Genomic DNA, 14,801 nt, shown 5'->3' with positions numbered 1-14,801 from the left:
ATCACAAAGTCCTTCTAAAATAGCATAAAATTTATTAAAATGCAAACACCAATCCATAGTACTTCTCAAACATCTTAGCAAACAATGAGGAGCATTCTAGTGTACACTACTGGATTTGTGAGTATGTCTACTCAATCTACTAACAACATAAGCAATATCAGGTCATGTATAATTCATGAGAAATATTACACTACCAATTATCTTAGCATATTAAGTTTGAGAAATACTAGATTCTTTATTCTTTCTCAAGTGTATGCTAGGATCATAAGGGGTTCTCACAGGAGCTACATCAAAACAATCAAATCTTTTTAACATTTTCTTAATATAATGAGACTTAGACAATGAAAAACCATTAGCAGTTCTTTTAATTTTAATCCCTAAAAAATTATCTGCTTCTCCATGATCTTTCATTTCAAATGTAGAAGACAACAAATTCTTAGTCTCATTTACAATATCCATATTAGGGCCAAAGATTAACATGTCATCCACATACAGATATATAATCACACAATCCGATCCTTCCATCTTGGAATAAACACAAGTATCAGATGCATTAACAAAAAATTCATTATCCACTAGTGTGCTATTAAACTTTTCATACCATTGCTTAGGTACCCGTTTAAGACCATATAGAGACTTTTTCAATTTGCGTACTTTATTCTCCTGTCCTTGGATCACAAAACCCTCAGGTTGAGTCATATAGATCTCTTCCTCTAAATCACCATTTAGAAAAGCCGTTTTAACATCCATTTGATGTATCACTAAATTATGGATAGTGGCTAAGGCAACACGAGTTCTAATAGTTGCTATTTTAGTTACGAGAGAATACGTATCAAAGTAGTCAATACCTTTCTTTTGGTTAAACCCCCTAAAAACAAGTCTAGTATTATATTTCTCAATTGTACTATCAGGTCTCAATTTCTTCTTAAATATCTACTTGCTACTTATGGGTTTACAACCTTTAGGCAAATTAGACAAGTCCCAAGTGTAATTAGAAACTATAGAGTCTAATTTACTTTTAATAGCCTCTTTCCAAAAATTAGCATCTATTGACCTCATTGCTTCATCATAAGTCTTAGGGTCTTCTTCTATTAAATAGGTAGACACAAATTCATAATTAAAAAGATTAAGATCAATATTTTCAGTCAAGAAAGTAGTAATAAAGTTAGTACCAAAGCTTGCTTCAATTCTACGTCTCTTACTCCTTCTAAGGTCATTTTCATGATCATTAGCAGTAATACTAGAAGAAGGCATAATATGAGAATTAATAGATATAGATGTAGAAGTACTATTAGTCACATATGTAGGAACATTATTTTTCAATGGAAAATACATGCTCAAAAATTTTTGCATCTCTTGATTCACAAATAGAATGATCATTCAAAGATAGAAATCTATGTGCAACACTATTTTAAGTATAACCAATAAAAATGGCATCAAAGGTCTTGGGTCCTATATTTACTTATTTAAAATTAGGTAGACCAATCTTAGCCAAACACCCCCCACACTTTTAGAAATTTCAAATTAGGGGTACATCCTTTCCATAACTCATAAGGAGTTTTATCTAACTTCTTATGAGGGACTCTATTAAAAACATAACATACAAATAAGACCGCTTCCTCCCCACATCTTGTCAAATAAACCTGAACTTAAAGGCATTGAATTCATCATTTCTTTAAGGGTTCGATTTTTTGGTTCAGCTACACCATTTTGTTGGGGAGTATAGGGGGAACTAACCTCATGTATAATATTATTTTTCTCGCAAAAAGTTTCGAGAGTATTAGTACTATATTCACCACCCCTATCAGACCTAAGTCTCTTAATTTTTTTGTCTAATTGATTTTCTACTTATGCTTTGTATTTTAAAACATGCTTTCAGCTTCATCCTTAAACTTAAGAAGATATACCTTAGTATATCTCGAAAAGTCATCTACAAAAGTGATGTAGCATTTCTTTCCACCCTTACTAACAGTGTTCTTGAAATCAACTAAGTCTGAATGCACTAGTTCAAGCAATTCTGTGTTTCTACTAGTTACGTTTTTAGATGGCTTTTTGGTAAAATTTGCTTCTACACAAGCATGACACTTAGAAAAATTATCAACATTAACCACATGAATTAATTTCATTTTTTTAAGTCTTTTTATAGAAGCAATATTAATATGACCTAGCTTACCATGCCACAAATCAATAGACTCAGCAATATAAGCAGAATTAGAAGTACTTGCATTACTAGTAATCGCTTCAACAATGTTCAGTACAAATAAACCTTTATTGAAGTAACCTTCCCCAACAAAGTCTCCTCCACGATAAATAACAATTTTATCAGAGTCAAAACAAGTTTAAGGCCTGCTTTGTTGAGAAGTGCACCAAAAATTAAGTTTCTACGAATGGAGGGAACGTACAGAACATTGTTCAAGGCAAAAGGTTTCCAGAAGTTAATTTAAGAAGAACTTTTCCTTTACCCATAACTTCAGCCGTAGTGGAGTTACCCATGTAGACACACTCTCTATCAGTAGACTCCTCAAAGTCATTGAACAAATCCTTATTGGCGCAAATGTGTCTTGAAACTCCTATGTCCAGCATCCAATCAGTCTTGTTAGCCACCATATTTACCTCAACGACCACAACAACAATCGCATCACCACTTTCAGTAAGGTTAGCTTCGACTTGAGCTTTCCCTCCCTTCTTTGAGCTTTGTCCTTGTCTTTGGTTGCATTGGAAAGCCTTGTGACCAATTTTTCCACAGACATAGCAAGGTCCTTTCGACTTTTGGATTTGACCCTTTGATTTATTGAAGCAATTCTGCTTCTTTACATGTCCTTTTTTCAGTTTGCCTTTAAACATGTCTTTCACAAAAGTACTAGCAGATTCCACAAGGTTAGCTTTAGAAGAATTAAGAGAGAGAAATTTCATCTTATCCTTCAGTCGTTCTGCCTCCTTATCTTTGAGACGGTTTGCTTCCTCAGTCCTAATCTGACTGATCAATTCTTGAAAAGTTAACTTTTTCTTCTTGTGTTTCAGTTGATTTCTGTAATCACTCCAAGAAGGTGAAAACTTTTCAATCAGAATATTAGCTTGAAGAATCTCACATACCTCCGTGCCTGCGTTCAGAACATCATTAGTCATATGGGACAGTTTATTCTTTACATTATCAAAATAGAGTATAACGCCCAAAGAGGAATAATACCAACAATATATTCAAACATGCATGACATAAAGTGATCAGAGCTACATGTTAAGTCTTACATAGATTCAAATTCTTAAAAAAAACTTGGAACTTTTCGTAGGGAATTTTGGTGAGAAAGCAAATACATGTTGACATGATTAGAATGAATTGTGAAACATATGATCATCGGAATCAAGAAAAAGTAGATCAAATATTTGTTGGCAATGTTTGAAACCAATATAGGAAAATCAAAATTGATATGCATGCAGCTCTAGAGAAATGAGTGTCCAGTATCTAAGTGAAAATTAGGAAACTTTAAAGAAGACATGCTAGATAGTATGGAACTGCATATGCAGGTATACAGTATTTGGAAAATGCGTCTTATTAATCTAGCAACAACTATGCTGAATTGTTGATTTGATGATTACCAAACATATTGAATGATGGTTCTACTTATAACTATAAGCTTATTTACACTCAAAATCAGATAATAATTGAATTTGCAAGTGGTTTTAAAGATACGTGGATGAGCTTGACACAAAATGATAAATTAAATTGCAATTAAAATAAATAATGATAAAGTAAATGCAAACCACATGAATTGAACAGTCTCATCCTTGGAAGGTTAATCACCCTTGGGCCGGGAGTACTTCGATCGGTATCAAGCCACAAAAAAATAAGAGATTAAAGAGAATAATAATGTATTCCTTTGGAATGCGTGTTAAAATATGTTGAATGAATTATTAGACCCCCTCTTTATATAGTAGAGGAGTCCTACTTTAGGATCAATTCTATAAAAGGTAAAAATCCCTTGATTTGCTGATTGCCGGTTCCTTACTGATACGCGCAGAGATTCTCTCCACAACATCTGCCCGGTTACGGATAATTCGGTCTTATGTTGGTTACTAATAATGTTTCTTAGAGATCGTTCGGGGCTAGGGTCGACTCCGGGGTCTCGGACTCAATATTCTCGAAGGCAGGTATCCTGACCCCGGGTTCTAGCCCGGTGTGACTCGGGGCCAATCTTCAGTCTTGCATTATCATGTTCCGAGCCTGTCCTTTCATATCGTAGGCGAACTCTTTCTCGACCGTATATAGATAGTACCCTCATTTTTCGGAGAGTGGACGATGAGAAACGACATGAGCTTCTGATTCTTTCTTCGACACCAGACGATAGAAACGACAAAATAGTCAAAACATCTCGTCAATCAAGTCTTAATGGCATTAAATGTTTGTCAGTGGCTGGTCGGCCACTCCTGGATGCTAACCATCATTGAAAAACTATAAATACCCCCTCGTTTGCTCATTCAAACTTTACATTCAAACCTTCTGTCCTCGTACCTTAGCAATCTTAATATTTTCAGGCACTTATATTTCGGTTATTTGAGATAATTTTATAAGAACTTCTGTTCCATCTTCATCCAAAACCATCAAGTGTACTCTTTTCTTCCCCGTTTTCCTCCTTTTCCCTTCATTTTCAAAGAAATGGTGAATACTTCAAAACCGTTCCCCAAAAAGATACTCCTTTTACCTCGCGGCCGGCTACCGAAGAGACAGTTTCGCGTACTGTTGTCGAGGAACCAGTACCTGAACCTTCTCTAAAAAATTTCATCCGGAGGGGGGGGGGGTGCCCGGTCAATGCTGATGTTAAGGTTGAAAAGCCCTCCTTCGTACTAGGTCGATGCGAGGAGGTTTCGAGGTACATCTGCTCGATCACTGAGGATATTCTCTCCGAAGTAAAAAAGGATTGTAACTGGGTTGACAAACATGTGGTGGTTCCCAAATCTGACAAAGACATCACCACCCACGTCGAGGGATTTATAAGTGTTTACACTTATCCCTTCACGATGGGCCCCTTGGACCCGGTTATCATCGACTTTTGCAAAATATACGAGGTAACCCTCGGTCAAATTCACCCTTCTTTTTGGAGGATCATAATCCTCCTCCGTTTCTTTGTAAGCAATGTCGAAGGGTGCCCTTTCACTGTCGACCACCTCATGCGTTAATATAGTCCCCGACACTATGGGAGGGGAGTGGGCTGATCAAGCTCGCCCGTCGAGCCAGTAAATCCCCATTCTCGAGTATCAATAGGGATCGAGGTTGGCTAGGCCGTTTCATCTGAGTGAGGACCTCAGACTTGATCCCGGGCGAGCATATGTCGTTCCTTGAGAAGTGGAACATGTCACGTAAGTATAATCTTACTTCCAAAATTTAATTTATCGCTTTTTTCCTTCCTTCTTATCGGTGTTCTGTGGTGGTGCAGCTGTTCCTAGGGTCCCAAATGCTATTCCTCGACTCAAGCAGTGGGTCGAGGGCATCGTATTACGAAGGCCTTAATCCTAGCATTCGTGGCACGAGCTTTAAAAGGGCTGATGGGAGGCCCGTTCGTACGGTGAGATCTCTTTCATGAGTAATATTTGGTTTCCCTTTTGCATCATTAAGTCCTCACTTGTTTTATTTCCTTTTGTAGGTTTATCCAAGGATGTAAAAATGAGGCCCCCATCCGGTAGCGATAATTTCCCTACCGAGTCCCCTGTTCTGAGACAGGGTGAAGAGAAGAAAAGAAAAAAGGCTTCGAGTTCTCCAAGCTCAGAGAAGAAGAAGCCAAGGAGAAGGATGGTGCAAAAATCCAAAGAAAGCACCAGCGCTCGAGCACCATCTTAGGACTCTCTCTATCGGATGAGGGATGAATTCAAAGAAGAAAAAGAAGAATAAGCCTTCAATCTGGTGTCCCGAGTGTCGTCACGACTCGAAGGGCAAGGGGCATCCGAACCGGAGAGAGATGAGGCTGATCTGCCTCAAGTTAAGGGGGTCATGGCCGAAGCTTTTTGGGATGTGGGCGACACCATAAAGGAAGCACATGGTATGATCTACATCACCAAGTCACATTCGTTCACTGAGTCTATGTACAACAAGGCTCAGACAGTGAAGGAACGCCCCAACAAGGGGGTCCTCGAAGCGGACGACCCCTTTCGCATCTTTTTTGATAGTGTGGATTCTACTGCCACGGAGGACGTCAGTGGGTTGGGTGACTTGGAGGTGCCAAAGAAACATCAGTCTTCGGGAACAAGCGGGCCTTATTCAAGCCTGAAGCTGGTCAACCGGTTTCGAGCTCCGAGTGTGGATCCTTACCGGAAGCGATCGAGCATCATCTCCATTCCGGAGGATGCCCAGATCCTTTACGCCCCTGTAGGAGTGGCCAGCTATATTCGAAGCTTGGTGACCGAGGAGGACCAAGTTATGAATGAGGTAGACGCACCCTGCCTGTTCAATGAAACACAACAGGTGCTAAACCGGGTAACTTCAAATATCTCTTGATGATTTCAATTAATACTTAGACTAATATGTAGATAATCTTAACATTTATCTTTGTGTCTGATGGCCTCGATGCTTTAGCATGAGACCTTTCTCCAATATTGGAACAAGCTAAACTAGCTTGAGGCCAAGGTTCGAGGGCTCACTGAGAAGAGAGATTCTTACAAACTTCTCAGCGAGCAGCGTGAGGGGGAGGTTAAGATCCTCCGAGCTGAGATGGATGTGGCTCGGAAAGAGCATGCCGATTTGGTCGAGCAGGTAAAAATATTTGAGTTTAGTGACGATGAGTTAGGCTCGGTGACTAATGGTCGGAATCCGCAGGTTCAACAAAAAATCGATTGGATCGATCAACTGTGAGCTGAGATGGACAATGTCAAGACCGAGACCGACGAATTGAGGGCATGATAGACTGCCTAGCCTCATAAAAGCAGACTGCTCGGGTGCAGCTCGCTTCAGCTGAGGCTCAGCTTCTAGTGGCAAAAGAAAAGGCCGAGGTGTAGGTCAAAAGGGCTGGGGAGCTCCAGTCTCAGCTAAGTGTAGCTGTCTCCAATCAAGAAAATCTTGCCAAGGAGCTCGAAATGATCAGGTCGGTGGTCGTTGTTGTTAAAGCCGATGCCAAAAAAATGGTGGCCCAATATAAGGCTGATGTCGAGGCGGACTAGGTCTGAACGAAAGATATCGTCGAGCATGCAAAGCGAAAATCCCTAAGGGAGGCCCTCGAGGAGATTCATGCTCGAGGTTTCGACTTGTCAGTCAAAATCGAGAGTTTTAAGGGGCTCGAAGCACAATCCAAGATGTTGGCTTATCCCAAGGAAGACTCCGAGGGTTCGAGCAGATTTGAGGTTCGAGCAGGCTCCGGTGAAGACCAGGCCGTTTAAGTGTCTTGTACATTTTTTGTATTTTTGTACTTGTGTACTTTTGTACTTTTTGGCCTTTGTAAAGATTATACATACATACATACATATATATATATATATATATATATATATATATATATATATATATATATATATAATATAAAGCTTGTTTTTCCCTTCGGTAGTCTCTGAGTTTTGTTGTGTACTTTGCTTTATTATTTATATTTGCAAAGATCGAAATGCCTTAGCATGAGATAGTTAGGTCATGTTCGGAGATTCGAACATGCCTTGCCTTCGACATTATTTTGTTTAAGGCATCGTGGGGGTTTGGTATGGCCGGAAATGTTTCCCCAAAATACTTATAAATTTTAGATTACAGTTTGCCGATGGTAGCCTTTAGAACCGGTTTTGAAATTTTTCAAGGACTTGTTTTTAATTACAGGTCACAGATGACTCTGAGCCATTTTAATATGGTCGTAGCCTTCTTAGTTTGGGTGTTTCCCAGTGGGCTTGTCTCCTCGAGTTATCCGGGCTGCTTAAGATAACAGTCCCCAAATGGGGATGACCGTAGCCTTTAAGGTTCGGGCACTGCCTAATAGGTCTTGTGCCTTCGGGCTCCGATAGCCCGAGCCGTCCGAGTTTGTTTTTGGATGGCAGTCCCCGATTGGGAGTGATCGTTTGAACACAGATAAGACAGCCCTTGGGTTCGATACCTTTAGGGGATCGTATGTAGGACATTCTTTAAGAAAGAAGAGAAATTTTTAAGGAACAAGATATTTATCCACAAGGTGGAGACTTCTTTTTATTCTTGTGCGTAATAGTTACACATGTGTACAAGTTTTGTGCCAGGGCTTGAGAAGTCTATGCAGGAATGATTCATTTGACCGTTTGGCTTTTACAGTAAATCGAGCCGAGACCATTCAATCATAACATTTCTTTCCTTGCTAAAATCGTTATCCGAGGGTAATTCCCCCTAGTGTTCGGGGATCGATCGTAGATAGGCCTCCAATACTATTGTCATGATCTTTGATATCGGTTCGTAACCGATTCAATTCTAAGTTAGCACGATTTACTGTTGCCTCGTTAAAAACCTTGCCAAAAAACCCATTCGGGACAAAATCGGTTCAAGGGAAAAAGAGTGCAACACGTGCTTTCAGGCCTAAAGATTGTATCATACTTTGATGATTGCCTGCAAGTGTTAGTTCGGAATGCAAATAAATAAAAGGAAATGATTAAGGTCGTACCTTAACAGTAGTGTCGCTTCAAGTGAGCTATGTTCCAGTTATTCAATAGTTGCTCACCGTTCATTGTTCCGAGTTTGTACGATCCTTTACCGGTGATCTCGATAATTTGATAAGGTACTTCCCAGTTTTGTCCCAACTCCCCTTCGTTCTGGTTCGGTGTATTCAGTGTAACCTTCCTTAACACCAAGTCCTCGATATTGAAATGTAGAAGGTTGGCTCTTCGATTGTAATATCTCGCGATCTGCTGTTTTTGGTTGGCCAACCAGACAAGGGTTGCTTCCCGCCTTTCGCCTTATAGATCTAGGCTCTCCTCATCATTTGATACCTTGGTTGCGTATCAGAACTTGAGACTTGGTCCTCCGACTTCTATCGGTATCAGATTTTTGGTGCAGTAAACCAGTGAGAATGGGGTAGCCCCGGTACTGAACTTTGATGTCGTACGGTATGCCCATAAGACTTCGGGCAGGATTTCCTTCCATTTTCCTTTAGCATCGGTCAACCTCTTTTTGAGGTTTTGGAGTATGGTTATGTTGGTCGATTCTGCTTGTCCGTTCCCACTAGGGTGATAGGGTGTCAATAGGATCCTTTTGATCTTATACTCTTTGAGAAACTTGCTTACTTTGTTGCCGATGAATTGTTTCCCGTTTTCGCATACGATCTCGGTCGGCATCCCGAACTGGCATATGATGTGGTCCCAAATGAAATTGATGATTTCTTTTTCCCTGAACTTTTCATATGCCTGGGCTTCCACCACTTAGAAAAATAGTCAATCATAATTAATATAAATTGAGCATTACCGGGTGCCCACAGAAGAGGGCCAACGATATCTATTTCCCACTTCATGAATGGCCATGGTGACAAAACCGAATGCAGCAGCTCCCCGGGCTAATGAATCATCAGAGCGTGTATTTGACATTCAACACATTTTCGTACGAACTCCTTTGCGTCCTTTTCCATATCGGTCCAGTAGTAGCCAACTCTGATTATTTTTCGAACCAATGATTCAGCGCCTGAATTATTTCCACATGTGCCTTCATGGATTTCCCTCAAAACGTACTCGGCATCCCCTGGTCCTAGACATATCGCGAGTGGGCCATTGAAATTTCTTCTGAACAGGGTTCCGTCTTTGGACAGGCTAAACCGGGCTGCCTTTGTACGTATGGCCCTCGATTCTTTTGTATCCGAGGGCAGGTTTTCTGTCTTCAAATATTCTATATATTTATTTCTCCAGTCCCAAGTTAGGCTCGTTGAATTAATCTCGGCATGTCCCTCTTCCACTACCGATCTCATAAGTTGTATGACTGCCCCCGAGTTAAACATCCTCGACCAATGATCCTAAGTTAGCAAGGGCATCGACCTCACTGTTTTTATCCTGAGGAACGTGTTTCAAAGTCCATTCTTTGAACTGATGTAATGTTACCTGCAACTTATCCAAGTACCTTTGCATTCGTTCTTCTCTGACCTCAAATGTCCCATTAACTTGGTTTACCACGAGGAGGGAGTCATACTTGGCTTCGATCACCTCTTCCCCCAAGCTTTTGGCCAGTTCGAGACCTGCAATCATGGCCTCATATTCGGCCTCGTTGTTAGTCAATTTCACAGTTCCAATAGATTGTCTAACTACATTTTCTGTTGGTGGCCACAATACGATGCCAAGTCCAGACCCTTTTGCGTTTGAGGCACCGTCCGTAAAGAGTTTTTAGATCCCCGAGGAGGTCCATGAGTTGATTAATAACTCTATTTCGACCTCGGGTATAAGGGCCAGCATAAAGTCGGCCACAAAATCTACCAAAATTTGAGATTTACTAGCGGTCCGGAATATCGTACCCACTGATTTCCACTACCTATTTGGAAAACCGGTCAGAGAGCTTGGGCTTATGCATAACATTCCTCAACGGGTAAGTAGTCACAACACATATGGGGTGACACTGGAAATATGGTTTTAGCTTTCTAGAGGCTCTTAGCAAAGCGAGCGCCAACTTTACTAGGTGTGGGTACCTAGTTTCGGCCTCACCTAGGGTCCTCCTAACATAGTAAATTGGAAATTGCGTATCTTTCTCTTCCCATACCTAAACTCCACTTACCGCTATCTTTGATACTGCTAAGTACAAGTATAGTTGTTCGTCTGTCTTCGGTGTGTGAAGCAACGATGGGCTCGATAGATACCGCTTGAGCTCCTCCAAGGTCCGTTGGCACTCTAGGGTCCATGAGAAGTTATTCTTTTTCTTCAATAGTGTTAAGAACCGGCGGCTCTTGTCGGAGGACCTCGAAATGAATCTCCCTAGGGCGGTTATGCGCCCGGTCAATCTTTGCACGACCTTCACGTTGTCGACAACCATGATATCTTCGATGGATTTGATCTTGTCAGAGTTGATATCGATTCCTCGGTTAGATACCATAAACCCGAGGAATTTACCTGATCCAACTCCAAACACACATTGCTTCGGGTTCAGCTTCATATTGTATTCCTTAGGACATGTCTTATTCAAATCCTTATAGTCTACACACATTCTTAATTTATTTCCTTTTTTAGAGACTACCACTACATTTGCTAACCAATCTAGGTATTTAACCTCTCGAATGGACCCTATTTTAAGGAGTTTAGATACCTCGTCCTTGATGAAAACATGTTTGACCTCAGACTGGGGTATCCTTTTCTGATTGACCGGATGAAACTTCTGGTCCAGGCTTAGTGTGTGAGTGGTTATTTCCGGCGGGATCCCTTTCATATCAAGGTGGGACCAAGAGAAAAAATCCTCATTAGCTATAAGAAATTGAATGAGCTTTTTCCTGAGCTCGGGGATTAACCCCGTGCTCAGGTATACCTTTTGATCGGGAAAATGTTCACTCAATGCGATTTGCTCCAGTTCCTCGACCATTGATTTTGTAGTGTCAGATTCATCGGGGGCTATGAAAGATCTGGGGACCCCGTAACCATCGTTTTCATCAATCCCCTGTTTCTCCGGTTGAGTCGGGGCTAGTGTCGGTAATTGCTATTTAGCTTCTTTCTTTGCGACCGAACTCGTCCCCTTTTTCGTTGCATGTGCGGATATCGAAATCGCCTCTTCGATTGCAAACATCTCCTTTGCAGTTGGCTGTTCTCCATATATTATTTTATTCCCACCCGGTGTTGGGAATTTTAACACTTAGTGCATAGTCGAGGGCATTGTCCTCATGTTGTGGATCCATGGCCTCCCGAACAAAGCGTTGTACCTTATGTCTCCTTCAATCACATAAAACCTAGCTTCCTGGATGGTCCCAATGATATTCGCCGGTAATTTTATCTCCCCCTTAGTGGTTTCACATGCCATGTTGAATCCGTTTAGGACCCAGAGTGCAGACACGATTTGATCTTGTAGACCAAGCTGCTCTACGACCTCCAACCGGATAATGTTGGCTGAGCTACCTGTATCAATTAACACACGCTTAACTTGAGATTTATTTATGAGTACAAATATTACCAGTGCATCATTGTAAGGATGCACGACCCCTTGCACGTCCTCGTCGTTGAAAGACAAGGTTCCTTCCGGTATGTAATCTCGATTCTGTTTTTCCCTCGTGATGGATACTTTGGTGTGCTTCAACATCGGCCCCTAAGGGACATCGACCCCACATCGGTCATGTTAATGACGTGTTGAGGTTCTTCTTACTAGGTCTGTTTGTTAGAATCCCTATTCTTGAAATGATTCTTGGCTCGGTCGCTCAAGAAAAGATGCTCGTTGTTGAATAGTCAGGCTACTTCCTCTCTCAATTATCGGCAATCCTTCGTTCTGTGGCCGTGAGTGCCGTGATATTTACACATATAGTTAAGATCCCTTTGGGCTGGATTATATTGCAGAGGTCGAGGCCATTTGGTGTTTTTGATGCGTCCGATGGCAGATACAATATTGGCGGCATCGATGTTGAAGTTGTACTCCGATAATCTCGGTGTTTCTTTAGGCCCGAGGACCTGTTGAAACTATTTTTTCTCATGAGTCCCCGGTTGCTCTGACCTCGATCACTTCTCCTTTCATTTCTCATAGAGCTCCGCCTGAACTCACTGCTTCTTCGGTCTCCATTGTACGGATGATATCGATCCATGTTTGATCTCGGTTCACAATCGATGTCTCTCTTGACTCTGTCAATGGTTCTGACGGGTTACACGAACCTAGAAGGGGCCCCAAGTTAATCATCTTCGACTTTGATTTTCGATTGATACCAGTTATGCACGTTGGCCCATGTAACGGCCGGATATTCTATCAGGTTTTATTTTAACTGTTGTGAAGCCATCAAGCTTCAAACATTGAGTCCGTGGGTGAAGGCTTGAATGACCCAATCGTCCGCAACCGAGGGTAAGCCCATTCTCTCCATTTGAAATCGGGACACAAACTCTCTGAGCATTTCATTATCCCTCTATTTTACTTTGAAGATGACTGACTTCCTGGTCTCGACCGTGATAGCTCCGGCATGTGCTTTTACGAAGGAATCTGCAAGCATAGCAAACGAGTCAATAGAATTAGGGGGTAGGTTATGGTACCATATCATGTCTTCCTTTGACAGGGTCTCTCCGAACTTCTTCAACAAGACAAACTCGATCTCATCATCCTCCAAGTCGTTCCTTTTGATGGCATATGTGTATGAGATTACATGCTCATTTGGGTCGGTCGTCCCATTGTACTTAGGAATCTCGGGCATGCAGAAATTCTTAGGGATCGGCCTTGGATCTGCGCTCGGAGGAAAAGGTTTTTGCATGAACTTCTTGGAATCCGGGCCTTTCAATACCGGCGGTGCTCCTGGGATTTGGTCGACCCTGGAGTTGTAGGTTTCAACCTTTTTTTCATTAGCTTTGATTTTCTTCTCCCCTGATTCTACCCGTTTGGTCAGTTCCTCGAGAATCTTTATGATCTCGGGGTTAGTCACCGATTCATTTTCATTCGACCTCTCTACGACCGATTCATCCCTGTGGATGACTTCCCGAAATGGATCGGGTTCAACACTGCTTGATGCGTGGCTCTGGTTCTGTAACTGAGCTACCGCCTCTTGTTGAGCTTGTAACATTTTGAAGATCACCGGTAGACTGATCCCGTCTCCTCCAATATTTTGTATATTTTGAGCAGCTGATCGGGTTCCACCATGGACGCTATTCTCAGGGTCGGTAGACAGGTTTGTGTTGATTGTCACACGTGAATTAGCATCAATTGGGTCTACAACTGGAATTCCGATGGGATCAACGAGTGGTACCTCGTCACCAGACTCGTTGTCAACATGTAGGGGTGTTGGTTGAGAGTTCGACATTTTGAGTTTTAATCTGAAATCAGAGACACTTCAAAGAACAAGTATAAAGTAGTGTATGTTATGGAGATTTGTATCAAATAACCGCTATTATCCTCAGTCGCACGGTGGGCGCCAAACTGTTTACCCTAAAAATCGGATAACAATTGAATTTGTAAGTGGTTTTAAGGATACGTGGATTATCTTGACACAAAATGATAATTTAGATTGAAATTGAAATAAATAATGATGAAGTAAATGCAAGCCACACTAATTGAACAGTCTCAGCCTTGGAAGGTTAATCACCCTTGGGCCGGGCGTACTTCGATCGGTATCAAGACACATAAGAATAAGAGATTAAAGAGAATAATAATATATTACTTTGGAATGCGTATTACAATGTGTTCAATGAATTATCAGACCCCCCTTTATATAGTAGAGAGTCTTACTTTAGGTACAATTCTATAAAAGGTAAAAAAATCCTTAATTTATTGATTGCCGGTTTTTTACTGATACACGCAGAGATTCCGGCCGCAACATCTGTCCGATTACAGATATTTCGGTCTTTTGTTGGTTAAGCTAACAATGTTTCTTAGAGCTCGTTCACGGCTAAAGTCGACTCCGGGGTCTTGGACTCAATGTTCTCGATGGCAGGTGTCCTGACCCCGGGTTCTAGCCCGATGTGACTCGGGGCCGATCTTCAGTCTTGCATTGTCATGTTTCAAGCATGTCCTTTCATGTCGTAGATGAACTCGATCTCGACCGTATACAAAGCTCAAATAGGTAATTGAAAAAACTATTTAGAACCAATATAATGTTCAGTCGTATTACATTGCTTCAGAGTGACAAATCAAGTAGCAGATTTCCTTGCCAAATTAACTATGTATTTGTAATTTTTGGCATACAAAAATAAGTTGTAATCACAAAAAATATAATTTAATTAATCAATTGTGAGTACAATTCTGTTTC

At 41.2% G+C, this 14,801-nt stretch overlaps 1 protein-coding gene across 1 annotated transcript; it reads right to left on the bottom strand.

Moving 5' to 3' along the window:
* Positions 1-210: 210 nt before the first annotated feature.
* LOC142173494 (uncharacterized) lies at positions 211-3,126 on the bottom strand. Its single transcript, XM_075239092.1, has 5 exons — positions 2,490-3,126; positions 2,174-2,299; positions 1,870-2,068; positions 1,055-1,240; positions 211-868 (listed from the first exon to the last, which is right to left on the bottom strand). Exons 1-5 carry the CDS (start codon positions 3,124-3,126, stop codon positions 211-213), a joined length of 1,806 nt encoding a protein of 601 aa, XP_075095193.1.
* Positions 3,127-14,801: the final 11,675 nt, after the last annotated feature.

This window comes from Nicotiana tabacum, chromosome 19, assembly GCF_000715075.1.
Source record: "Nicotiana tabacum cultivar K326 chromosome 19, ASM71507v2, whole genome shotgun sequence".
Taxonomy (NCBI): Eukaryota; Viridiplantae; Streptophyta; class Magnoliopsida; order Solanales; family Solanaceae; genus Nicotiana; species Nicotiana tabacum.
Note: the sequence above shows the minus strand (reverse complement) of the source record. Positions and strands in the feature narration are given on the sequence as shown.

Coding starts and splice junctions, on each gene's coding strand:
- LOC142173494 (XM_075239092.1), bottom strand. CDS start 3,126: ATGACTAATGATGTTCTGAACGCAGGCACGGAGGTATGTGAGATTCTT. Junction 2,069..2,173: donor GTCTATTGATTTGTGGCATG/GTAAGCTAGGTC, acceptor ATGCTTGTGTAG/AAGCAAATTTTACCAAAAAG. Junction 869..1,054: donor ACTTATGATGAAGCAATGAG/GTCAATAGATGC, acceptor ACTTGTTTTTAG/GGGGTTTAACCAAAAGAAAG.